The sequence below is a fragment of the Dama dama genome, chromosome 2 (assembly GCF_033118175.1).
Source record: "Dama dama isolate Ldn47 chromosome 2, ASM3311817v1, whole genome shotgun sequence".
Taxonomy (NCBI): Eukaryota; Metazoa; Chordata; class Mammalia; order Artiodactyla; family Cervidae; genus Dama; species Dama dama.
The window spans coordinates 10815808-10842936 of NC_083682.1; the positions used below are offsets into that span (position 1 = coordinate 10815808).

Here is a 27129-nt window from a genome sequence, read left to right on the forward strand (position 1 = left end):
ATCTGGCTGTCCGTGAAAGAGGGTGCTGGGCCAGAACAGGAGGTTTGGCGTGTTTGTTTTTAGTTTGAGATGTGTTGTTTGTTTGGCCTCAAGGCCTTGGAACTCTTTCTTCAAATATATTAAAATGATAACTGGCTCAGTGTCTCCCCCATCCCCCTCATCTGTGAGACAGCAGGACCCTAGTCGACACCTTTTCCAGGTCCTTCCTCTCTGCCTTGTTACAGGGGAGTGTGGAGGGGAGCCTGCCTCACCTAGCCCATACTCAGCCTCACCCTCTGGGACTGATGGGACCCACATTGGCAGTACCTCCCAGCTGAGATCCTGAGGTTTGTCTGTGGAGGCCACAGGGTTTGAGGAACTGAGCTCATCAAACCCCTCATTCTGCCCGCAGGAACGCTGTTTCTGAACCCAGATTCTCCTGAGCCCACCTGACAACCCTCATCCAGGCCAGGTGTCCCCCTACCATGTGATCACCTGGATCTCATCTGTTCGGAGAGACCCTCTGAGATGGAGCAACTTGAAACTGGGACATGATGTGAAAAAGGTCATGGCAGGAAGGGCTGGCTGGGGCAATACCAAGCCCATGGGCCCCCTCTTGTCCGCGGCATGGGGGTAACAAGGTGGCCTGGATTCACACAACCATCTTTCAGATCAGCCCTGGGTGGTGGGGTCCCCCTCTCAAGGGTTCAGGATGGCCAGGTAACTGAATCGAGGGAAGGGGATCTGGAGGCTCCTAGGTCTGAACAGCTTGGTCTTAGGATAGGAGCCCTGGGTTTGGGGCCTCACCAACCTGTGTTTAGATGCCAGCTCCATCAAGGACAACTTTCCTCCCTGTGACAGCAGGATGCCGCCTGCTCCCTGGGCTGTTATGAGAATGAAGTGAGGACTGTAAGAAAAGGGGCTCAGTGTGACCCGCTTGGTGGAGCTGGTGAGTGATGGGGGCTGGGAGTATTACGGGTATAGACACTGGCTCCAGGGATCAGGCCAGTAGCCAGGCCAGGATGACTTCAGGTTTCACTATCGATTTTGCCCATTTCTAGCCTCTGCACTGTGACTTGGACCTCTAGGAAGGCCGCTGCTCCAGTGAGGCAGAAAGAGGCAACCAGGACTAGGGTCCTAAAACCTCCACCTTTGAAACATGCCCTGGAGGCTCTGCTCACTTAGCTGTTGCCACAGGAACTGAAATATCCTGAGTCTAGTGACCTAAGACCAACCCCTCTCCCTCTCTGTTTTTCCTAAAAGGAAATGATTCTCTTGCTGGTCTGAGCGCTCTCTCCCCCCACCTCCCACCAAGCTAGCATAACTTCCTGTAGTTCATTTGCACCCCTGGTAGATGCTTCCTGGAAGAACTCTGCCGAGCGTATTTGATGGCTGTTCTGTTTCTGCCTGTTCTGTTCTTTTGCTGTCTCCTCTGGGGGAACTGGTTGATCTTGCACAGGGTTTAAAAATTCATGACTCCTGAGGAAGATGAAATGAGATGGAGCAGAAAATAAGAACCCAGCGCCAGTTTTCCAGCGGGACAGAGAGATTCTTGCCAGTGATCAGCAAGACACCGAGGACCGGGGGCGAGAGGAAGCCCTCTGGATGCACAGAGAGCTGGTTTTGACTCACCACACACCTGATTTTCTGGGACCTGTGCTCTGGGACTCAGCTCCTCCAAGCCTGTTTCTTTAGCTGTCTGATGAGGTCATGGTAGAATTCATACCTGAGGATTCCGAAAAGACAATGTTTAAGTGCTTAGTGCGTAGCTGGTTGTAGAGAAGGCACTCAATGAGTGCTTATGAGTCTTTTACTTTTCCCAGCCTCTCTTGCAGTTAGGGCCATGTGGCCAGTTCTGGCCAATGTGCTACACAAGGAATTGAGGCGTGCCGTTCCCAGTCTGAGGCAGTCAGCAGTGGTGGTGGGTTTTCTACTCTCTGTGCTTGGAGAGAGGAATGTCAGGATGGAAAAACCACAAGATGGAAGCAGCCTGGATCACTGAGTCACTGTCTGGAGGCAGGCTGTCCCTGAGAGTGGCTCTTCGCTCAGCAGACAGGGACATGATAGAGAAACCGTGCCGCTTCCAGCCCCTGAGGGCTGGGATGCTGTTTGCTGCTTCAGCAGAAGCAACAGGTTTTTCAGAGATTGGATTCTCCACACTCTTTCAGAGTCAAGCCTCTGAAATCCAGAGGCCCTCTGTGCATCCAGGGGGCTTCCTCTCGCCCCCGGTCCTCGGTGTCTTGCTGCTTTTCAGAGAAACAGAATCAATAGGATGTGTAAGAGTTCCTAACTGTGTATCTATAGTGGAATATTATTCAACCATAAAAAGGAAGTCCTGCCATTTGCAACTCTATGGATGGATCTTGAGGGCATGGTTGTTTAGTCCCTAAGTTGCATCAGACTCTTTGTGACCCCCATGGACTGCCAGGATCCTCTGTCCATTGGATTTCCCAGGCAAGAATACTGGAGTGGATTGCCATTTCCTTCTTCAGGGGATCTTCCTGACCCAAAGATCGAACCCATGTCTCTTGCATTGGCAAGTGGATTTTTTTACCACCAAGGAAGCCTGAGGACATTATGCTAAGTGAAATAATTTCTCAGACAGAGAAAGGCATACTGTGTGATCTCAGTTACATATACAATCTAAGAAAAACAAACTCATAGAAACAGAAAGTAAATCGGTGGTTGCCAGAGGCGGAGGTGGGGAAGAGGGGAATGAGGGAAGGTGGTCCAAGGGTATAAAATTCTAATCATAAGATGAATAACTTCTGGGGATATAACGTACACCGTGATGACTACAGTTAACAGCGCTGTGTTGTGCACTTAAAAGTACTAATTGATGCTTTCAAATAGTGGTGCTGGAGAAGACTCTTGAGAGTCCCTTGGACTGCAAGAAGATCAAACCAACCAATCCTAAAGGAAATCAACTCTAAATATTCATTGGAAGGACTGACGCTGAAGCTGAAGCTCCAGTACCTTGGCCACTTGATGTGAAGAGCCAACTCATTGGAAAAGACCCTGATGCTTGGAAAGATTGAGGGCAAGAGGAGAAGGGGGCAACAGAGGATGAGATGGTTGGACAGCGTCACCAACTCAATGGACGTGAGTTTGAGCAAATTCAGGAGATAGCGAAGGACAGGGAAACCTGGTGTGCTGCAATCCTTGGGGTCACAGAGTCGGACACGACTTAGCGACTGAACAACAAGAAAGTAGATCTTAAAAGTTTTCACCATATACACACAAAAGGTAATGATGTAAGATGACAGATATATTAACTCACCTTACAGTGGTAATCATTTTGCAATATATGCATATCAAATCACGATGTTGTACACTTTAAACTTACCCATGGTCTACGTCAATTACACCTCAGTAAAGCTAGAAAAGGAGAAACAATAAATAAAATTTAAGATTTTATTTAAATTTTATGGGCAGAAAGTAGATTGAGAAATTCCTGCAATTCTCAAAGAGGGTAGAGCCCAAAACCCCTGCTTCAGATGCGATCAGGGAGGATAATGTGAAAGAAAGAGGCTCCAGTGACAAAGCCAAGTGCCCCAGAGAGCTGGTGAAAGGGGCTCCTTGTAGGAGAGCAGTCACGGGGTCTCCTCTGCCCCAGAGGAGGGACTCTCATGGTGTCTGCCCAGCAGGCTTCCAAACCATGGCTGCTGGCGCCTCCCATCCTCCTCTTCCCAACAGCATCATTTTTTAAATCATTTTATTTCTTTATTTCTTATGTTTTTAATTGAAGGATAACTGCTTTACAGAATTTTGTGGTTTTCTGTCATACATCAACAAGAGTCAGCCATAGGTATACCCATGCCCCCTCCTTCCTGAACCTCCCTCCCATCTCCCTCCCGCATCTTTTTAAAAATACTTTATTTCCTTGTGGCATGAGGGATATTTAGTTGTGGCATACAGGATCTAGATCCCTGACCAGGGATCCAACCCTGGCCCCCCGCACTGGGAGCGCAGAATCTTAGCCACTGCACCGCCAGGGAAGTCTCCTGTCCCCAGCGGCATCTTTACTGGGGTTATCCTGCCACTGCTCTGTGTTTGTATTCTGAGCATGCAGGGGAAGCAGGTAAATTGTCTCTTAAATTTGTGTATCTCTGGATCAAGAGGGGCCACATCTAGGCCCATAAAGAGACCTCAGGGCATCCAAGAGACCCTGGACTAGAGGCAGAGATTGGGTTTTGTCTCTTAGAAAGGGGGTTCGTGTGTGTTCTGTGTAGAAAGAAGAGTGAATCAAATGCAGTATTTGGAGATCAGAAGGACAGACTGGGATAGACTTCTAGGGCTCAGCTGCATCTGGTTTTCCTCCCAGCTCCCTGGGAGAACGATCCTTTCCAGGCTCTTGGCAGACAGCAGGGCCACGTGATAATCTCCAGCCCACGGGCTGTGAAGAGTGACATGTGTCACTTCTGGGTTGAGAGGATGGGAGTCTTCCTCACTCTCGACTTCTTCAGGGGCAGCTCTGGAGACCACACGCTGAGATGACAGGGCCTGGATGGCTGGGTCACCGCAGGAAGGAGCTGTGCTGAAGAGATGCCCAGTTCACACTGGACTTGATACAAGTGAGAAGTAAACCTTACTTTATGAAGCCACTGAGATGTAGGGCTTTTATTGCTTATCATTGTCTAGCCTAACCTGGCAAGTACATTTCTATTAGGAAAATCAGAAAATCACAGCTGTAGCATGCCTAGGACTGTCTCTGTGTGTGTGCAGTGGCTCAGCCATGTCCGACTCTTTTTGACCCCATGGACTGTAGTCCACCAGGCTCCTCTGTCCATGGAGTTTTCCAGGCAATACTAGAGCAGGTTACCATTTCCTACTCCAGGGAATCTTCCCAATCCAGGTATTGAACCCATGACTCTTATGACTCCTGCATTGGCAGGCAGATTCTTTACCACTGGGCCCTGGTTTGATCCCTGGTCGGCGAACTAGATTCCGCATGCCACAACTAAGACCCGGAGCAGCCAAATTAAATAAATCGATATTTAAGGGACCCTCATAAAACATTCAGACATTCTCCATTAACTTGTCGGGTCTCATGAACGGGCTCCATCAGCCACACTCTTGAATGGTCTCACAGCCAGTAGAGAGAGCTCCACAAAGAGCCTCCACCTTCATTTATCTGATCAGTCCATTAGTCATTGGATGAGCATTAATGAGCACCAGTGACATGCCAGGCGTTGTGTTAAAACAGGGGAAAGAATGGAGTGTGATATAGGGTCCCTTCCTCTACAGAACTCATAGGAGGGGAGGGTTACACATAAACAATCTCTCCATGCTCCCCAGGGACCATGGAGGGTAGCAGAATGAGCAAGAGTATTGGAGGCTGACCTGGTTGGGTTCAAATCCCAGTTGAATCCATGTAATACACTTGTTTAGAACACTGCCTGGAAGGTGGCAAGTTCTACACACACACACACACACACACACACACACACACACATGTACTTACCCCAGGCCTGGCTGACTGCAAAGCCTGCAAGCTAATCCACCTTAACTTATAATTTTTTTGACTGCGCCACGCAGCTTACAAGATCTTAGTACCCTAACCAGAGATTGAACCTGCGGCAGTGAAAGCACGGAGTCCTAACCACTGGACCACCAGGGAATTCCCAAGCATTATAATTTTTAAACATTATTGTCTCATTTTATTTCAGCAGTAAGCACACGAGTTTGATCATGACATAGAAAATCGTCCATCCTCCCTCCCAAGTGTCATCTCTAACCCCTCCCACCAGGTGCCCCCTGCTCCAGCCTCACGTCAAGACTCTGCAAACAAGTCCTGCATTCTCGTGCTTGCTCGGCCTGGAAAGCCTTTCCCCTGGCTCCGTGCATAGATCTGAGTAAGTCTGTTCCCTGATTATAGCTCTCTGATGGTTCTTGGAGGAAATGCCTCGAGGAAATCACTCTCAAGATGAATCAGAGGGCTTGTTTTCATAGATGAAGGCCATTTTATTAAGTGGGATCTCGTGTGTGACCACAACTGGAAAGCGAGGCAGATAACTCAGGGCAGGGCTTGGTGCGTGGGGGCAGCGGAATGCAGGACAGGAAGAGATGAGAGCACTGGGCCGCTGGGCCCCTGGCAGAGGCCTCCAGAGGCCGTGAGTAGGAGGATACAGGCAGTGAGCCCCAAAGAGCAGAAGGTTCCCGAAGCAGGCAGCCTCCCTGAGGTCTTCCTGGGGGTGTAGACACACAGTTTTTGTAAAGTATTTATTTATTTGATTGTGCCAGGTCTTAGCTACAGCCTTTGGGATATTTTAATAGCGGCATGTGGGATCTGAGGAGGGCATGGCAACCCACTCTAGGATTCTTGCCCGGAGAATCCCCATGGACAGAGGAGCCTGGCGGGCTACAGTCCATGGGGTCGCAAAGAGTTGGGCACGACTGAGCAACTAACACTTTCATATTCACTAGGAACAGGCAACACTGCAGCAGGTGAGGAGGGCAGCTGGAACCAGGCTGCCAGGTGGGAACCCAGCTTCCCACTCACCAGCTGACTGGCCAGTGGCATGACTCTTCTGCATCATTTCCCAGTTAAAGTGGGATGGCCAGAGTGCCTCTACCTTTCTTAATGAGAAATAAATGAGCTAAATTAGAAATTTGCTTCTCATGGTAAGCACATCTATTATTAGTCTCGGGACAAAGCTAAAAGAAGTGTGGCCTGTCTTCCTGACACTGACCAGGCCGCCGACCACATGTCAGCTCGCTTCTCCCGCCACGTGGCCAATGCACAGTGCAGGTGGGGGGATCCCATGGCAAACGTTACTCTTGAACGTTGAAAACCATTTTTTTTTTAATGGGACAAACCAATAGAAAAGGGTGTTGGAGAAGCCAGCTGAATTCTTTCAGTCTCTCCACCTACACACATATGGCTGTTGGCATTCTCAGCACTGGATAATATCACAGCTTAAAAAGAAAACTGACTTAATGGAGAATTCCACCTCCATTTTATTTATTTATTTTTGCCATACCACGTGGCATGCAGGACCTAAGTTCCCCTGACCAGGGATTGAACCTGTGCCTCCTGCAATGGCATTGTGGCTTCTTAATCACTGGGCCACCAGGGAAGTCCCTCACCGTCATTCTAGATCTGAATGGTATTAAACCAAGTATCCTTGGATGGCAGATGAGTCCTAACCAGTTCCATTTTTCTTAGGAACTTATTTTTACATATGAACTTTTGTAACTCACTTAGACTACTTTTATTTGCACTTAATTTTCATTTAAACATTTTATTTAAAAAATTAAAATTTAATAAGATTGTTGCTGCTTTTGGTTTCTACAGTCACAGATGTGATTTTTGATGGAGATGCCAAAGCAATCCAATGGAAATTCTTTTTAATAAATGATGTTGAAACAACTGGAAAAAAAGAACCTAAAACTTTACCTCAACCACACCTAAAAATTCATTCGAGATATAAAGATATGTTCGTGACTTAGTGACAAGCAAAGACTTCTTAAATGAGCCACAGGAAGCAATAACCATAAAAGAAAAAACTGATAAATTGGACTCCATCAAAGTTTAAAACTTCAACTCTTCAAAAGTCTCTCTTAAGAAAACAAACAGACGAGCCACAGACTTGGGTAAAAAGATTTGCAAACAAATATCTGGCAAAGGACTGGTATGCAGCACATACAAAGAACTCCTACAATTCAATAATAAAATGACAACGAAATTTAAAAATGAGCTAAACCATTGAACAGATAGTCCACAAAAGAAGACAGATGAATATGGCCAATAAGCATGTGAAAAAAAAAAAAAATTCAACATCATTCACTGTCAAGGAAATGTAAATTAAAACCACAGTGAGGCAACAGGACATACCTACCAGGATGGCTGGAATTTAAGGCACAGACAACACAAAATGCTGGCAAGCCTCTGGGACAGCTGCATGTCTCACACGTTTTTGGTGGGAGTATAAAATAGTACATCTACTTTCGAAAAAGTCCTGGCAGTCACTTTGAAACTAGTTATATACCTTCCTATGACCTGACAATTCTATTTCCAGATGTTCACCAAGAGAAATAAGAACACGTGTTCAGAGAAGGACTTGTGTATGATATCTTCATTCATAATAGCCCCAAACTGGAAACAGCTTGGGTGTTCGTGTGCCTGTGTGCTCAGTCATTACCGACTTTGCAACCCCATGGACTGTAGCCCGCCAGGCTCCTCTGTCCACGGGATTCTCCAGGCAAGAATACTGCAGTAGGTTGCCATTTCCTACTCCAGGGATCTTCCTGACCTGGAAACAGACTGTGGTTGAGTCAGATAAGGGAATACAAATGGTCAGTAATAAACAGGGACAAATACTGATGTGTGTGATGATACGGATGAACCTCAAAAACATTGTGCTGAATGAAAGCTGCTGCTGCTGCTGCTGCTAAGTCGCTTCAGTCGTGTCTGACTCTGTGCGGCCCCATAGATGGCAGCCCACCAAGCTCCCCCATCCCTGGGATTCTCCAGGCAAGAACATTGGAGTGGGTTGCCATTTCCTTCTCCAGTGCAAGAAAGTGAAAAGTGAAAGTGAAGTTGCTCAGTCGTGTCCGACTCGTAGCAACCCCATGGACTGCAGCCTACCAGGCTCCTCCGTCCATGGGGTTTTCCAGGCAAGCGTACTGGAGTGGGGTGCCATTGCCTTCTCCGTTGAATGAAAGCAGGCACATGTAAAAGAGTCCATACTGTGTGATTCCATCTATATGAAATTCTACGGCAGGCAGAACTAATCCATGGCAGAGGGAAAAATCAGAGATATGGTTGCCTGGGCTGTGGGGAGGTGTGTTGTGGGGAATGACTGGGATGGAGCATGAGGGAAATTTCTGGGGTGATGATAATTTCTGCATCTTGATGGGAGGTTGTTGTAGGCATTTGTCAAAACTCAGCAAACATACAATTAAGATTTGTGCATTTCATTGTATGTACATTTTACAGCAAAAGAAAAAACTTAAATATAAAGTATCAAAGTCTAGTTAATAATATGCATTTTGAAGTATTTAAGGGAAATGTTCTGATGTCTATAATTTTCTTTGAAATGTATCAAAAACTGGGTGGATTTTTAAAAATATTTATTTGGCTGTGCCAGGTCTTAAGTTATGGCTTGCAAGATCTTTTTAGTTGCGGCACGCAGGATCTAGTTCCCTGACTAGGGATTGAACCCATGCACCCTAAAGTAGAAGCATAGAGTCTTTGCCACTGGACCACCAGGGACGTGCTCTAAAACACTTTGGAGATGGCTGTATGTTTGAAGTTTTTTAAAAAACAATTGTTAGAAAAATTCAGTAACGTCTCTCTTTTTTTTAATAGTTACCTTTTTAATTTTGGCAAGTGACACTACTGATGTGACTTTTTTCCATTTACGGTGATGATGTCGTTTCCTTTTAAAATTAATTTGTTTCAATAAAAAGGAACTCAAGAGAGATAAGTAAGTAGATATTAGTATAGATGGTACATCGGCATAGATGGCAGAGCTCACAATGACAATGAATGAACAAGGTAAGTCTGGGACAAGGGGGTGCTGGGAGGTACCCAAGTTCCGGGGAGACCTCAACTTAAATCCTGTTTTGCTGCTTCCCAGCTCTGTGGCTGTGGGCAAGCCTCTCTGAGTTTGTTTCCTCAGGTAGAAGTGGGGTGATGCCATCTCCTCTGAAGGGAGGCTTGTTGTGAGATGACCCAGGGAAAGCCTGGCTTGGGAGACCACAGTAAGCGCCACTCCACCGCCTGCATCTGGGAAGGCACTGCTACCCGGGAAAAGTCTGAAGGATACAGCCACGGCCGGGAGTATACATGCTTGGTGGGGGTGAGTGGTGGGGAGAGATTCTAAGAAGGTCCACCACACTGAACGAGGAGTAGGAAAGCAGAGAGTGAGGGACTTCACTGGTGGTCCAGTGGTTAAAACTCTGTGCTTCCACTGCAGGGGGCACAGGTTCAGAGAACTAAGATCCTGCATGCCAAGCGGCATGGTGAAAAAAAGAGAAGGAAAGAAAAGAAAGAAGAGAGCCAGTGAATATGGAGCACCTACACAGACACAATTTCCAGGTACTTCTTCCTTAGGGGAAATCTGAGGCCCACCCTCAGCAGGGGAGGGTGGACCCCAGCGGCCTGGACTCCAGGGCCCTCTGGTGCATCTATTTCCTGAAGCATGCCAGGCTTTGGGAGTTTGCTTCTTTTAGCATCCCAGGTCCTCTAGAGGCCTGGGCAGAGAACCAAGAACTCTCTCTACTTTCCACAGTAAGAGAGACAGATCTAATTCATTAAAACCCTTCTCCCCAGTTAGAGGGCATCCAGCCACCTGGACAGAAGGGGACCAATCCTTCAAGCACACTGAACCACTGGATCTAGACAGCGGGCAAAATCTCAGGACAGCAGGAAGCTCATGAAACCTCTGACTGACCCCTGCACACCCACAGCTCTCACTGTGGGGAAAGTTTGCTTTGAGCTCTGCACTTAGATCGACACATCAGTTTTTACTCATTTCTTAATTAGGAATACCTTCTACATTCCAAGTGATGTGCCAGGTACTACAGATCTCAGGTGAACAAAAAGAGATCTAGTCCTTGTCCTCATGGAACTTGAAGTTCAGCAGGGTTGTTGTTCAGTTGCTCAGTCATGTCCAACTCTTTGTAACCCCATGGACTGCAGCGTGTAAAATTCCTTGTCCATCCCAACTCCCGGAGCTTGCTCAAACTCATGTCCATTGAGTCGGTGATGCCATCCAACCATCTCATCCTCTGTCAGCCCCTTCTCCTCTTGCCTTTAATCTTTCCCAACATCAGGCTCTTTTCCAGTGAGTTGGCTCTTCGCATCAGGTAGCCAAAGTACTGGAGTTTCAGCTTCAGTATCAGTCTTTCCAATGAATATTCAGGGTTGATTTCCTTTAGGATTGACTGGTTTGATCTCCTTGCAGTCCAAGGACTGTCAAGAGTCTTCTCCAGCACCACAGTTCAAAAGCATCAATTCTTTGGCGCTCAGCCTTCTTTATGGTCCAACTCTCACATCTATACAAGACTATTAGGAAAACCATAGCTTTAACTATACGGACCTTTGTCCAGTGGGGAGACAGTCATTAATCAAAGAATGATGGATTTAAAATGGATAGGTCAGGGAGGGCTTCTCTGAGGAAATGCACCTGAGCAGAGATCTGAAAGAGGATAGGAGTGAAGAGGGAAAGGGAGGAAAGAGAATTCTGGGCAGAAGGAACCACATGTGCAAAGGCCCTGTGGTGGGAATGGTCATGGAGAGGATGAGAGGCTGAAGAAGCCTTGGAAGGGCCGGAGCAAAGAAACTGAGAGCTGGGCCAAGACAAGGTTTAAGACGTGGGCATCCCATACAGGACCACTACAGGTCATGTTAAATATTTTCTTAAAAAATATTTTATTTTTGGCTGCATTAGATCTTTGCTGCGTGTGTGCTTCCTCTAGTTGTGGCAAGTGGGGGCAAATCTCGAGTTGCAGTGTGTGGGCTTCTCACTGCAGTGGCTTCTCTTGTTCACAGATCATGGGCTCTAGGGTAGCTGGGCTTCAGTAGCTGCAGCCTATGAGCTCAGTGGTTATGGCACATGGGCTTAGTTGCCCTGAGGTACATGGGATCTTCCCAGACCAGGGACTGAACCCATGTCCCCTGCATTGGCAGGTGGATTCCTAACCACTGGACCACCAGGGAAGTCCCAGAAATTTTTTCCCCCCAGAAGGTTTGAATACCTTGTATTATATCTATTTATTTATTTTTAAGGTTTTTTTTTTTTCCAACTTTATCATTTTTGGCTGTGCCGGGTCTTCGTTGCTACATGGGCTTTTCTCTAATTGCAGAGAGCAGGGGCTACTCTCTAGCTGTGGTGTGCAGGCTTCTCATTGCGGTAGCTTCTCTTGTTGCAGAACATGGGCTCTAGGGTGCATGGGCTTCAGTAGTCGCAGCTCCCGGGCTTTAGAGCACCATCTTAATACTTGCGGTGTACCAGTGTAGTTGCTCCAAGCCCTGATTTCAGGGCTGCAGGTACAGAAAAGATCTGAAGGGGGTTCAGATGGCCATAGCCGTTGTCCTGCTGAAGGATGCCAATGACTTTGACCATGGTGACGATGCTGGAGACAGAAAGAAAGTGGATGGTTTCAAGAGCTATTTTGCAGGTCAGTCCACCAGCCTTGGGATGTAATGGATGGAGAGGGAGGGGTTCAGCACAGTTCCTAGCTTGAACAACTGGATAGAGGCTGATGCCCTTCACTGAGAGACTACAGAGGAAGGCTAGGGAGGTTTTGGGGGGTCGGTGAGGTAGGGGTAATAGCTTCATTCCCTTTTGGACGTGCTGAGTTTGCAGGACCTTTGAGATACACTGGAGGAGCCAAGCTGGCAGTTAGAAGTGCAGGCTGGAGCTCAAAGGACACTGTGGTTTGAAACACAGATTTGAGAATTGTCCACATTCAGGCAGTAATGGGGAGTTTCCCCAGTGGCTCAATGGTAACAACAAGGTGGTAATGGATACGCGGGTGTGGGTGAGATCACAAGAGGGAGTACCGAGAGAAAAAAGGACGACTCTTAGGACAGCATCAGGGGGAACTTCAAATTTAATGACTGCAGGGGGGTGTGGGGGGGGCGCCAATGTGCCTCCAAATAGGTAGAGGTGTGACTGGGCAGGCAGAGGGAAACTCAAGGAAACGCTGAACCATAAAAGCAAGGGAGGTTTCTATCATTGGTCAGAGGGGACAGTAAAGCTTTGAATAATGATCACTGGATTTAGCAACTCGGAGGTCCTTGTGACCTTGGTGAGAGATGCTTTCATCAAACAATGAGGTGGGAAGCTAGAGAGGTGAAGCCAAGGAAAGGATGGGAGACAAGGAAGTGGAGAGGAGTGCAGTCATCTCTTGGGAGAAGCTGACTTCTGCAAAGAAGGAAAGGAAAATGTTTCATGTGCCAGGAGCCACATTCACCCCGACTTTTCCTAGACCTAATTCTCGAGCCTAACTTGTTTTGCTGGTTCCCCTCCATGCCTCTCCCTTTCTCCTCAACATCTGTTTTAAAGCTATTTGGAACAATTAAGTAGCCTTCCCTGGTGGCTCAGACGGTAAAGAATCTGCTTCCACTGCGGGAGACCCAGGCTCTGATCCCTGGGTCAGGAGGATCCCCTGGAGAAGGGAATAGCAACCCATTCCATTATTCTTGCCTGGAGAATCCCATGGACAAGAGAGCCTGGCAGGCTACAGTGCATGGGGTCACAAAGAGTCGGACACGACTGAGTGACCAACACCCAGACACAAGTAGGAGGCTGACCTTTAATCTGATCCTTCCTGAGACACTTTACCCAAGGGAAAGTCTTACTGGGCCTCTGTTGCCCGAAGCTTTGCCTACATCTTATCTTTGTCTATTTAGAGTATAGCTTTTTAATCCTGGAAGGCCCAAGATTTCTGGGTTCTATTTCCTTTCATACCTGGTAGATTTCAGACACCAGGTAATTCTTTGCTGAGCTCATCTCTTCCTTATAAATCCTCACCAACTGCAGCCAATAGTAACCAGCAGGGGTGACTGGTTTTTTGCCTTCCAGCCTCTTCCCTGTGGGCTGTCAGCCTGGTAAATACATGCGCTTCCTCCCCAGTCAGAGCAGGCAGTAGCTTTACCCACGTTTTGCTAGTGCAGAACACACAACTCCTGCTTTTCAAGGGTCCTACCTCAGTTTCTTTGGTTGCTTCTGCTCAAGTGCTGAGCCAACGTCACCACAGGCGAGTAACTCAATTCCTCTGGGCCTGTATCTTCATTGGCAAAATGAAGACAACCGTACAACCTACTTCATAGGACTGTTACAGAAACTGAGTGAGTCAACGCAGGTGCTGTGTTAGGCCAGAGTGCGAGAACTCAGTGCGTGCCGCCTGTTCAGATGGTTGAGGAGGAATTACATGTGTTAGGATGGGACGGATACTATGCTTATGAGAGTCTGATACACTAAGCAGCCGCCTTTTTAAAAGTACTAAAGTGAGGCGGTCACCTGCCCAGGAGACAGGATGCTCACTCACATTGGCCGGTCAGTGAGTCTTCTTCTCTATAAGCACATCTATCTGGGAAGCCCGATTACCATCTGTGTCAGTTACCAACAGTTACGATAATAATGCTGCATCACAAATCACCCCAAAACTTGGTGGCTTAAAGTAATAAGCGTTTATTTACCTTAAGGGTCTTTGAGTTTGCAATCTGGACTGGGCTTGGCTGAGTTAGGGTTGGGGCCACTTGCCTATCAGCTGACTTTGGCTAAGGGGACAGGTATGACTTGGACACATGTCTCTCACTCTCTGGAAAGCTCACCTGGGGAGGCTTCCAGGTGGTGGCAGTAGGGTGCAAGAGCTCAGGCAAGCCCAATTGTGCAAGCGCTTCTCAAGGCCCTGCTTACTTGGTAACAGAGGTAGCAGATGGCTTCAGAGCACAGGCACTGGAGGCCCACTGTCCAGCTTCCAAGTCCAGCTGCCCCAACTTCTGGCCTCTGATTTGGGGCAAGCAGCTTAATCTCACCAGGCCTCACTTTCCTCACCTGGACAGAGGAAATGATAGTTGTGCCCGCCTCGGATCCCTGGTTTGAGGCCTGAGTGACGTCATCTGAGGAGTGCTGGGCACACCATCAGCCAACACCACTGGCCGTGATGACGTCACTCGGGTGCCAGGCATCGTGCCAAGCACTTCCCACGCGTGACTTTTGTCTTTGCGCCCACATGTGAGGTGGCTCTTTGACCTTTCCTTTTACAGATGAGACACAGAGCGTGGAAAAGGTTAAACAGCATGCCCAAGGTCACCCAGCTGACCAACGGGAGAGCCAGGATTCTACTTTAGGTCTGTCTCCCTAAACTGCTCTGCTCTTTCTCCAACCCGTGTCCCCGGGCATCACCAAATGTGAACGTTCCACAACACAGAAAGTAACTGAAACCTACTGGGAAACTATGTTCATCTTAACGTCACAATTTGCTTTTTAATGCTACATGCTGTAATGTGTAGTTATGGAAAGTGTGTTTATGTTGTCCTCTTAAAGAGAATAGTCTCATCCTTGGCAGGGATATCTGGATTCGGGCGGGACCTGGTACCCAGCTGAAGACTACTTCTCAGGCTACAAGAAGGTAGATCTCCCTCCTCCTTACAGATCTCCTCTTTGGATGCCTGATATTATTTATCTTCGATAGCTTCAACTTTTCTACCATCCTCCCTGAAATGTCTGGTGCCTGACATTTTTTTTGTTTTCCCCAGATATTTGTTTTTTAAAGGCAGAGGAGCACTCCTTGCCTCAGGTCACTGTCCCACTGATGCCCCCAAGCCTGACGGGGGTGGGGGAGATCCTAATGCCGGTCCTCACTTCCAGAGGGTTCACCGGGAAACCAAACAAGGTGGCTTAACTGGGAGCTGATGAGCACTCTTGGCCCGACAGCTGCAGGATGGCAAGTCCTCCCTCAGATACGACCGCCTGTACTAACAAGTTACCAGACAAGTCTCAGCCCTGCTTGCTGTTTACGGCCGTGTGAGCTTCCCCATCACGGAAACTCCCTCTGTCTAGCAGAGGAACGGAAAGATAAAAGTAAACTCTCAACTTGCCCAGTGGAATCTTTCCCTGGGGCTGTTTAAAAGTATGAGTGACGTTTGTACCAGTTGCCGCCCTGGCTGGAGCTGAGGAGACGGGGCACATGACCTCCAGACGATGGCTTGTGCTCGTCAGAGGTGGCTCTGTAGTGACCCCAACAGATACGCCCCATCTAAGGTCCAGAGTTGGGCAAAGATTTGGCTTATGGATTTTGAAGACTTAAAATGATTAAGAGAATAAACGCTGGGGAGAAGACAGCTTTTACTGCCCCCATTTGACGTCTGATGTGGGAGCCTGCATGACAGGTCTCACGAGACCTCTTCAGGTGGGGAGGGGCAGGTCTCACGAAACCTCTTCAGGAGGTGAGGGGCAAGGCCAGATGCCCCTGTGCACACGCTCTGAATGAGGTCAGCGAGCAGGGAGGTGTCAAACGGAGAGGAATGAGTCGAGATTCTGGCTCCTCACAGATCCTTGGGGGGCTGCTGGCCCTTGCTGTGTGTTTATTGATTTTTAAAAAATGTCCTATGGCCGGCCTAGTTTCACTTAATGCCTAATAAAGGGAAGACTGTTTACATAGCACCCCTGGGTCTGACACTGAGCAGCTGAAGCTAGTAAGACCCTTCGCTTCCAGAGATAACACAGACCAGCAGCCTGGGAAGAAAACAACTTCTTCAGAAGCATGCCGTCCCCAGGTGAAAGTGGCAGCTGAACCCCTTATATTAAATAAGACAAAAATCAGGCGAGGAGAGATCAAACCCCCAGGGGAAAAAAAAGCCCAAATTGCATACTTGGCTGCGGAGATTTGCTGTCCAGGAGTCCAGGATAGATGGGTCACGGCCCAACTGTCATGTGCGCTTCTGACAGTCCAGACATCTCTCTACATTAACATTCTCCTCACGGTACATCAAACAAGGCCAGAGAGATTGGCCAGAGTAGGCAGTGAGCTCCCTGGGCCATCAAAACCAGCTTCTGCCCTCCATTTCTCACTCCCATTCCTTGCTTAGATGATCATGCTACAAATTTTTCCTTCAGAGGCCTCGACACCAGGGTCTGTTTTCTCTCCAGTCTTCACTGACTGGTTAAGACACCCTGTGGTTCTTTAACAGGCCTGGCTTTCCTACCGGCAGAGGGCTCAGCCCTGCACGAAGCTCTGGTGACCTTGCTGACATGCCAGGCCTTTTGTGTTAAGATACAAGTTCTCAGACTGAAGCCATGACCAAAAGCTGACACCTAACATCGACCAAGAGCTTACTGTGTAATGAGGACGATGAAAGTCTTGAGACATGAACTTTATATCTTCATGTCTGATCTTCAGAAAAAGTTAAGACAGGGAATATATTCCCTGTTATATATACGAGGAAACTGAGGCTCAGCCCCATTCACTTACCCAGCAAGTGGGCAGTGGAGCCAGGATCTGACTTGTACCTACTGCCAGCCCTGCTTCTTTCCTTAGAAGAGCCACCTTGGATGACCGAGTTCTTATTTTGGGAAGCACCTGGCAGCTTCCTGTCCCCTGCATGACACACAGGTCACAGCTCAGACCTGAAGTCTCTTCGCTATAACTTCTTAAAGCGAAGATTTCTACAGTTTCTACCAGTAAGGCAGCATGTTCTGGCAGAAAGTTCATAGGCTTTGAAGACAGACTGAACTAAGCAAAGTTTTGGCTTCATGACTAAATAGCGACTCGATCTGGGACAGACCACTCTTTCAGAGCCCACTTTCTCATCTGCAAAATAGGCATGACAGCTTTTGTCTACAAGAGGGCTGGGAAGCTCTATTGAGATCCCGAAAGTAATGAAAGACTGGTTCTTTCCTCTCCTCTCCTCAGCCAAGGACCCTGAAGGGCGGGCAGGACCACACAGAGGTTTCGTGGGAACCCCACAGCTCCACAACGTGGGAAACAGGTACATCCTGCCTGTGTGGGTCTCCGGTGTTCACCAACCGCCTGCCTAGCAAGTCTGGCCTGCTTCCTCCAATTCACACCTGTGTCCTGGCCCAATCTGGGTGACATCTGTTCTGTCTGGATGACAGCTCCGAGGGCAGAATTCCTCCAGCGAGACAAAACCACCCTCCTAGCAACCAGAAGTCTTTTGGTTCTGGAGCTAAACACATTCTGCTAATTCATCCTAACATATTATTTCTTACACATTATCAGTTTATCAACTAAACCAATTGTGGAGACTGCAGAAATACAGAAAACGTTTGCTATAACTGATACATGGAGATTGTGACCTTGTAAAACTCTAAACATATGCCTGCATGAAAACACACAAAATTAAAATAATTGGGTGAGGGCTGAGGAGTTGTGATTTTCCTTTTTAAAATATTCTTTAATATACACAATTATCGTTCTGCTTATAAAATGAGCATTTTAGAGAAAATCTGCTGAGGATGCTGACTCTTAAGCAGCACGCCCACACTGTTCCTGCCCGCTGCCCTCATTCTGCCTGCTGGGTCTTTGAAGGGTTCTACTCAGGGGGCTTGGATCAGCTTCCCCTGGCAGAAAGAAACAACCCAGGCTGGAAGGGGGAATTTCACAGGGACAAAGCCCTGGCTCACCCGGGGAGCTTTCCACACAGCACAGGCAGCTGGCTGCCTCTTCACACCGAGCACACTTCTGGCTGAAGCAGTGAGCTGGCACAATGCTTCCTCCTATGGAGCCAGAGAGAGAGTCAGGCCCGAGCGACAGTAACATGGACAAACCGCTTCTGAGGCTTAGACGGGAGCTGAAGGGTCTTAGCATGAGGCACACTGAACATATACATGTCCTTGGAGAGAGGCGGGTCAATCACTGCAGGCAGGACCAGAGGTCTGGGTGGGCTGAGCATCTAAGTAGAAGCAGGACATCAAGGCCAGTACCCATCGCAGGCAATGAGCATCCATGGATCCCCCAAAGTCAGGCAGGCGGCGGCACGTAGCTCAATGTGGCTTTTCGAAGAGGTATTCAAGATCCGGGGCCCGCAGTCGCTGCTCTTTGTTTTTGTTCTTAGCGAAGTCTCTCAGCAGGGCCATGACTTCGTTTTCAAATATTTCTGGGGCTGGTTTTGCTTCTGTAAGGATGGGCAAAAAGAATTACATTGGTCAGTCAACTGTCAGATATATAAGGATTTTTTTCTTTTTTAATTTAAATGTTTATTTATTTGGCCGCACGGGGTGTTAGTTGCAGCACACAGGATCTTCGATCTTTGTTTCAGCAGGTAGGATCCAGTTCCCTGACCAGGGATCGAATCCATGCCCCCTGCATGGGGAGCACGGAGACTTAGTCACTGGACCACGAGAAAATCCTGATGGTATAAGGACTTTAAAACTTGAAACTCTGGCCTGGCCTAAAACCACAGTGGGTACACAGAGCAGCTGCATTCTTTCTCTGGACACACACGCAGCCTGCACCACAGGCTGGCAACCTACGGCAGCCGGTATCTGAAAAGAGTGTTATTGGAGCAGCTGCTCTCACTTGTTTACATATTGTCCGTGGCTGCTTTTGTGCGGCGATGGCAGGGCTGAGCAGTTGCCACGAGACCATATGGCTGCAAGCCGACAGCATTTATTATCTGGCCCAGCATTTATTATTCGGACAAGCACAGTGACCCCTGGCCTGTCCAGCCTTGGCTGTTCTGTTTTGCTTTGCATTCGGTACTCCAGTTGTTTTTGGAATACTGTGTTTTTCCTTCTAGTCTATTAATTTCCTGAGGCAAAAGTCCTTGGATGTTAAGTGATAGCACCTGATAACTCCGGGAAACTTAAAACATAAAAGAATTCACTGGAAGGCTATAACAGAGGCCATGAAACTGACATGAACCTGGAGAACCAGATTTGGATGGAGAGGCAACAAAGGCACCGAGAGAGCAGAGAGGAGAGGATGCCAGCCTCAGGGCGGCAGGAGAGAGTCTGGCAGATGCTGCCCACCTCCGACCTTCTTTCCACCCCCGAGTCTCTCACTTAAGCAAAGCCTCCCAGACAAAGCCTCCTATTGGGAAAGCTTGGGTACTAAGCTTTGGAATTACCCTCCTAGCAACACTAAATACAACGTTAGGAGACGGCATGCCTCAAAACAATGTCTGACTTTCCCTCATTCGGCACATAGCTGGCGTCTGGCGGGCCTGGCGTCTGTTGTTTTGTGTGATAATCAGAGTAAGATCCAGGCGATTTCAGTGTCCTCCTACAATGTTGAAAACTGGACAGAACACCCCACTCATCCCAACAAGAAAAAGTCAGATAAATTAGAAACATAACTTTTTTGAAGTCATTAGAGAGCTGAGGTCACAGGGACCCAAAGAAAATAAAACCTAAGGAAAGAAAGGCCCCGCAAAGGAGAAAACGGACATGAACACACATGCTCACTTGAGAAGGCACAGGCAGAAGGGGCACTGGGCACCATACAAACAGGCAAGAATTGAGCTAAAACTGTTCATCACCTGCTGAACGCCAAGTGCAGGTGAGCACGAGTGTAAAATCCCTGGGAGCCACAGACACAAGTGGAATCTGCCCCAATGGGCAGGTTCTTCTCAACAACCCCTCACTGAGTATGCTCACGATGAAGACAGCGTCCAGAGCAGGAGGCTGCAGAAAGACTCCCTCAGTAATGCAGGCCAGGAGTAGGGGAAAACACTGCCCCCACCTCCCAGAAGCATAAACCCCAGCCTAGTCCTTCCTCTCTACACAACAAAAGCTTCAAGGGTCTGGGAATAGGTCAGTGAGTCCTGTCTCCTACAAGGCACATGTGAGGACCCGCTTGGGCTAGTGAAAGAATAAAAGAAAAAAATCCTCTACCCCTGTGGGACCAGCAGGATCACTGAAAAAGGCCCTCCACCATGACTCATGGTCACAGGGCCGGAAGCTGGACCAGGACAACAGAGAACACCCTCCCGATCTCCTGTCCCCAAACTAATAAGCACCATCTGGAAATCAGTAGGTTTCTACTGCTGGGGGAGGGCAAGGGCACGGAGAGCCCTTTGGAGGCACAGAAATACAGGAAAGTTCACATGGAAATAGGTGTGCCCTGGTGGCTCAGTGGTAAAGAATCCACCTGCCAATGCGGAAGACATGGGTTCAATACCCAGGTCAGAAAGACGCCTGGAGAAGGAAATGGCAACCTACTCCAGTATTCTTGCCTGTGAAATCTCATGGACAGAGGAGTCTGGTGGGTTACAGTCCACCGGGTCTCAAAGAGTCAGACATGACTGAGCACACATGTATGCATATATACTGTAAATCCTAGGGCAACCACCAAAAAAATTATAAAGAGATATAAGAAACCAATGGTGGAGATAAAATGAAATTTTAAATACTCAAAAAATCCACAGAAGTAGAGGGGGAAGAGAACAAAAAACAGACAGCAGAAATAGAAAACAAACAAAAAAAAGATGGTAAGTTTTAATTCAATCACATTGGTACTTATATGCAAATGGCCAAAACACACCAATGAAAAGACATAAGATCAGATTAAAAAGAATGACAATATAAGCCATCTATAAGAAGCTCAACAACAACAAAAAAAGAAGCTCAACTTCAATATAAAGACAAAGATACATTAAAAGACTTCCAGGTTGGCCCCAAATATTTCCCACTCCCCTGTGTACAAGCCCTGTGGAAACCAAGTGGAATTATGGTGTATAATTTCTTGAGAAGGGTCCATTAAAAAATGGTGTGTGCTCTCTTACTCTTTTTCCCTGGCTGAAATAGAGACATGACAGATAGAGCCTCGGCAGCCATCTTGAGGTCATGAGGTAGCCAACATGGGGGAGGGTGAAGGAACAAGTCAAGAGGAATCTGGCCTTAATGACTCTGAAACCCCTCTGTGCGCTCTGGAGGGCCGAACTCTGTGAACTTCTGTTATGAGAAAGAAAAACGTACTTCTGTCTTCCTTAAGCCACTGTTGTTTTGGGGTTCTTTTACTCACAGCCAAAGCTAACCCTAACCATACACAGTGAGAATTCATTCCTCACAAAGCTGGTGCCAGAGAGAGACTCCCAAGGACTTCATGCTAGGCAGCCAAAGCTGTCTCGTTCCACTTCATTCCTGCCCTGGTTTTTCTTCAACCTTCCCTTTGATGCTAAGAGTTTCTCATACAATTTCACTAAATTCCCTTTTTGTTTAAGTTAGACAGAATCAGTTTCTATTGCTTGCAAACAAAGGACCTTAACTTATAAGACAAATTTTGCACATTTCGGAAAAATCTGAAGAGAGGTTGGGTTGAGTGTCTACAAAAGAAAAACAAATTGCCCATAATACCTCCAGACTCAAATCAGCCCACATCATCCTGTTTTTCACCTTATGCTGCTTATCATGCTCAGTACCTGTAGCCCAGTAGTAAATATCCCAGTCGTTACTGGGTTCATTAATCAGGCGATCGTAGAGGTTCAGCTGTTTCTCTGTCATGTGCTGCAGATGTTCCTTAGCGAAGAGGCTACCGTCAAGAAAGAGAAAGAAGTTGAAAAGGCTGTCTTTAGCCAGAGAGAAGCAACCCCCATTCTCCTCTTCCCCTACCTAAGCAGGATGCAGTTTTCCAGCATTCCCCTCTTCCTGCTCTCATAGAGCAGCCGGGCTCGTTTGGTTTCTATAGATTCATCAGTTCGCTCCTGCCATGGAGGCAAAGGGATTTCAATCATATCCTTCTGGGAATCTGTCGGGCTGTCACCTCTGTAGCAGCGTCTGCATGATGTCATGCTGAGCGAAGGAGACACTAGGTGGCGCCTTGACAGAGCAAGCATCTGAAACAAAAAAGCCACAAACATCTTTTTTTCTCTTTTTGGCCAAGGCATGCAGGATCTTAAGATCCCCAACTAGAGATTGAACTCAGGTCCGTTGGGGTGAAAGCCCAAGTCTTAACCACTGGACTACCAAGGAACTGCCTCCCATAAGCACCTTTTTAACAAGGATGACCATCCTTGTCATTCACTCAGCACACAAACTGGGTGCAAAATGCATCTGATCTCCTTTAGACCTTAAGAAGTTGTGTTGACTTTATAATAACTATAGATGGAGTTTAATCTTTAAAAATTGTGAACTACCATATTATACATCTGAAACTTATAAAATATTGTAAATCAACTACACCTCAATCTAAAAAAAAAAAAAAAAGAAACTATGTTGATACTGTCCCCACTTTACAGCTTAGGAAGCTGAGACTCAGAGAAGTTAAATGACTCACCAAGATCACCCAAATATTAAGAAAAATTCCTGAGGGTTGGAACCCAACTCTGACTGCAAACATGTTCTTAACCACTGCCTTTCCAGAAAGTCTCCAAATAGAAATATTTTCTGCTTTCCTTGCATTCCTTTAGAAGTCTCACAATATGGTTTACATTCTAGTCACGTGCCTGTGCTAAAATCTGAGCATACAGTGATGGCAGGGCCCCTAACTCCCCAGTTTCCCAATCTAGAGAAGGGCAAAAACTATCAAGATGCAATGGTGGTAACGTCAGCAAGATGGTGTTAACAGGAAGCCCCACACTTTCCTTCTCCTGTGGAGACACCAACTCCCAACACCATGCATGGACCAGTTTCCTTTATGAGAAATCCAGAAACCAACTAAGAGGCTCCTGAACCCAGGTGAGCACAAAAACAGCTGCATCACAGCTAGAAAATTCATGAGCCTCATTCACCACAGTCCCTGCCCCTGGCTCAGTCCAGTGCAACTGGAGAAAGTTCTCAGCCACCAGCTTCTCCCTGGGGAGGGAATGAAAAGACTGAAACATACGTCCAACACATGACCTTTCACAGGGAGGCCTGATTGACTAGTTTCCGTCCTGTTTGAATCGAAATGTGACAGAAAAGGTGCCAGGTTGGGGGCTGCTGAGAACTAGGTGAGGGTTTGGACTAGCACACCCTTACTTGTCATCGTCCCTACCTGTGGCTCAGCACAAAACTAGCAGAAGAAAACCCCCAATTCTTGGCTTGTCTCTGGGGAGGAATGTGTGTCCAATGTTTCAGCTCTTTGGGTAGCTGCCTGAAAGAAAGTTTTCTTTTTTGCTTGTCTCAGGGCACTAACAGGACCCAGAATACTCCAGATATCTGGGGGTCTCTGAAAACAAAAAAAGCTGGGTGGCTTGCTGCCGCTCTGAGGATCCATGGTGCAGCAGAGGCCAACAGAAAGAAAAAGGAGCATGCATCCCAAACTCCTGCTTTCCAAGGAGCTGTACAAGAGACTAATTTCTGTCTTGGCCAACCTGCAGCACTCATGGGACCTGGGACACTCTAGAAGCCTGGAATGGGCTGAGAAGAGGAGCTGGGAGGCTTGCGGCAGCTCCAGAGAAACTGCAGTACCATAAACAGACACAAGAGGGAGCAAGAGATTATGAGCGCTTGAAAAAAGAAGACAGCAAATCCCTCTGGTTGGGAATTTAAGTGCACAAGTCTAGAGAAGACATTTCCATACAAAAGGTTTAAGAGGCCCCCAGATTCTCTGGCAGGACTGATGGGAAAAGATCTTTTCTTGAACAAAAAAAAGACTGGGAGGTGGTTATTTTTTCAAATGCATGGATCTAAGCACAAAGTTCCAAGGTGCATGAGAAATATCAAAACAAGGCCTAACCAAATACACAAAATAAACTTCCAGCAACCAACCCTGGAAACAAACGTATATGAAGTTACCTGACAAATAACTCAAAAAAAGTTGTCATCAAGATGTTCAGTGAGCTGAGGAAAACAACGCATAACCAAATACTGATAGAAAAAGAAAAAAAATTTTTAATTAGAACTAAAGAATAACAATTTTGAAAAATTCACCACAGAGGTTAAACAGCATACTTGATCGAACAGAAAAAATCAGTGAACTCAGTTTACTTGAGACTATTCATTCAGAGGAAGAAAATGAAAAACAAATGAGTGAGATAAGCTTGTGAGACATCACCAACCTGACCAATGTAAATACTATGGGAGTCCCAGAAGGAGAAAAGAGAAAGGGGCGGGAAGATTATTTGAAGGAAAAATGGCTCAAAACTTCCCAAATTTGGGGAAAGAAATGGACATCCCAGTTGAAGAAGCAGATGACACCACCCTAATGACAGAAAGTGAAGAGGAACTAAAGAGCCTCTTGAGGAAAGTGAAAGAGGAGAGTGAAAAAGCTGGTTTAAAGTTCAACATTCAAAAAACTAAGATCATGGCATCCAGTCCCATCACTTCATGGCAAACAGATGGGGAAACAATGGAAACAGTGACAGACTTCTTTTTGGGCTCCAAAATCACTGCAGATGGTGAGTGCAGCCATGAAATTAAGACGTTTGCTCCTTGGAAGAAAAGCTATGACAAACCTAGACAGCATATTAAAAAGCAGAGACATTACTTTGCCAACAAAGGTCTGTATAATCAAGGCTATGGTTTTTCCAGTAGTCATGTATGGATGTGAGAGTTGGACCATAAGGAAAGCTGAGCACCGAAGAGTTGATGCTTTTGAACTGTGGTGTTAGAGAAGACTCTTGAGAGTCCCTTGGACAGCAAGGAGATCCAATCAGTCCATCCTAAAGGAGATCAGTCCTGAATATTCATGGAAGGACTGATGCTGAAGCTCACCTGATGTGAAGAACTGACTTATGAGAAAAGACCCTGATGCTGGGACAGATTGAAGGCAGGAGGAGAAGGGGACAACAGAAGATGAGATGGTTGGATGGCATCACCGAGTCGATGGACATGAGTTTGAGCAAGCTCCGGGAGTTGGTGATGGACAGGGAAGCCTGGCATGCTGCAGTCCATGGGGTCGCAAAGAGATGGACACTGAGAGACTGAACAAACAAAAAGGAGCCAAAGGACAGTAGAAAATAACACAAAAGCAAATGAAAGCACAAAGCTCACTGGTAAAGGTATATTACGACAAACACAGGCTACTATAACACTGCAATGATGGTAGGTAAATCACGTTTAATTCTGACTTAAAAGTTAAAAGACAAAGACATTTTAAAAAAAGCTATAAAGTACACTAGTGGATACAGAATAAAATATGTCATTGTAATATCAGTAACATATGGTGGGAGGAGTAAAAGAGGAGTTTTCGGATGAGACTGAAGCTATTATCAGCTTAAAATACATTATAAAATGCTTAATGCAAGCCCTATGGTAACCCAAAGCAAACATTTATGCACAACAGAAAATGAGAAAGGAATCAAAGCATGTCTATAGGAAAAAGTCAATAAAACACCAAAGATGACAGCAAGAGAGGAAAAGGTCACAAAGCTACAAGACAGAAAACAATGAACAGAATGGCAACTCTAAGTCCTTCTCTATCAGTAATATTTTAAATGTAAACAGATTAAATTCCCCAATCAAAAGACACAGAGAGACTGAAGGGATTTTTAAAAACCCACAAAATCCAACTATATGCCTCACAAGAAACTCATTTTAGATGTAGGCTGAAAGTGAAAGTGTGAAACACGTTCCACTGCAAATAGAAACCAAAAGAGAGCACAGATGGCCCTACTTTCATTAGACAAAATAAACTTTAAGTCAAAACTATCAAAAGAGATTTTAAAAAGCCAAGAAATAATGATGAAAGGGTCAATTCACCAAAAGGGTACAACAATTATACATAACAACCAACATCTGAACACCCAGACATATGAAGCAAATATTGACAGATCTGAACAGAGAAATTGCAACACAATAGTTGGGGATTTCAAAAGCCACTTTCAATATGCATAGAACATCCAAACAAGATCAATAAGGAAGTAGAGGACAGGAACAGCACTGTAAGCCAAATGGGTCAAACATACATATACAGAACATTCCATCCAACAGCAGCAGAATACACATTATTTTCAAGCACTCTTAAGAACATTCTACAGGACAGAGAGCATGTTAGGTCACAAAACGAGTTTTAACAAAAAAGATCGAAATCATACAAGGCATCTTTTCTGATCACAACAGAATAAAACTAGAAATCAAGAGCAGAAGCAAAACTGGAAAATTCACAAATAAGTGAAAATTGAACAACACCCTCACTCTTGAACTGGGTCAAAGGAGAAATCAAAAGGGAATCAGAAAACATCTGGAGACAAAAACACATCACAAAATCATGAAATTGGCAAAGAGCAGTACTAAGAGAAAATTTTATAGTGTTAACAGACTATATTCAAAACGAAAAAAGATCTTATGAAACCATGTGAAACCACGACAGACACTAGATAAGACTTAAAAAGAACAGAGAGGCTTAAGAACAGAGACAAAAGGCTCCCAGAAGCTGTCCGGTCAGTTCCACCTGGCAAATAGGTGACATCTGAATTGGGTTTCTCACGAAGGCTGAAGGGTCAACGATATTACAAGACAAGCACACAGCGGGCTCAGGCCAGGGTTGATGTAACCTGAATCTCCTACGTTGCAAGATCAACCTCTCCTTGGGTCTGCCCTTGCCTGGGCTATATAAGACAGGTAGATGCTTCTCTCGGTCTCCACAACTTCAGAGGAAGACAAGACACAGTTCCCACTGTGGCCTGTCCAGGAGTCTAGAAGCCCCATTCTCCTCACCCGCGCAAGAGCCGGGAAGACAGCGACCACCGCCATTTTTCCCAACCCGCATCAAAGGCCTATGACCCGGCCACTTCCGGATACTTTCGAACACCAGTGCCGCAGACAGCGGCGCCGAAGACTTGAGCAGGAAGATGCGTCCTCGCGTATG

The 27129-nt window shown here is 46.6% G+C and overlaps 1 protein-coding gene across 1 annotated transcript; it reads right to left on the minus strand.

The window, feature by feature from the left end:
* Positions 1–14110: 14110 nt before the first annotated feature.
* SDHAF2 (succinate dehydrogenase complex assembly factor 2) lies at positions 14111–27128 on the minus strand. The gene is made up of 4 exons (XM_061166205.1): positions 26979–27128; positions 22011–22234; positions 21821–21930; positions 14111–18574 (listed from the first exon to the last, which is right to left on the minus strand). The coding sequence occupies exons 1-4, from the start codon at positions 27012–27014 to the stop codon at positions 18444–18446; spliced, it is 501 nt and encodes a 166-aa protein (XP_061022188.1). The 5' UTR covers positions 27015–27128; the 3' UTR covers positions 14111–18443.
* Between the last annotated feature and the right edge of the window lies 1 nt (position 27129).

Coding starts and splice junctions, on each gene's coding strand:
- SDHAF2 (XM_061166205.1), bottom strand. CDS start 27,014: ATGGCGGTGGTCGCTGTCTTCCCGGCTCTTGCGCGG. Junction 21,931..22,010: donor GAAAACTGCATCCTGCTTAG/GTAGGGGAAGAG, acceptor TCTTGACGGTAG/CCTCTTCGCTAAGGAACATC. Junction 18,575..21,820: donor TATTTACTACTGGGCTACAG/GTACTGAGCATG, acceptor CCATCCTTACAG/AAGCAAAACCAGCCCCAGAA.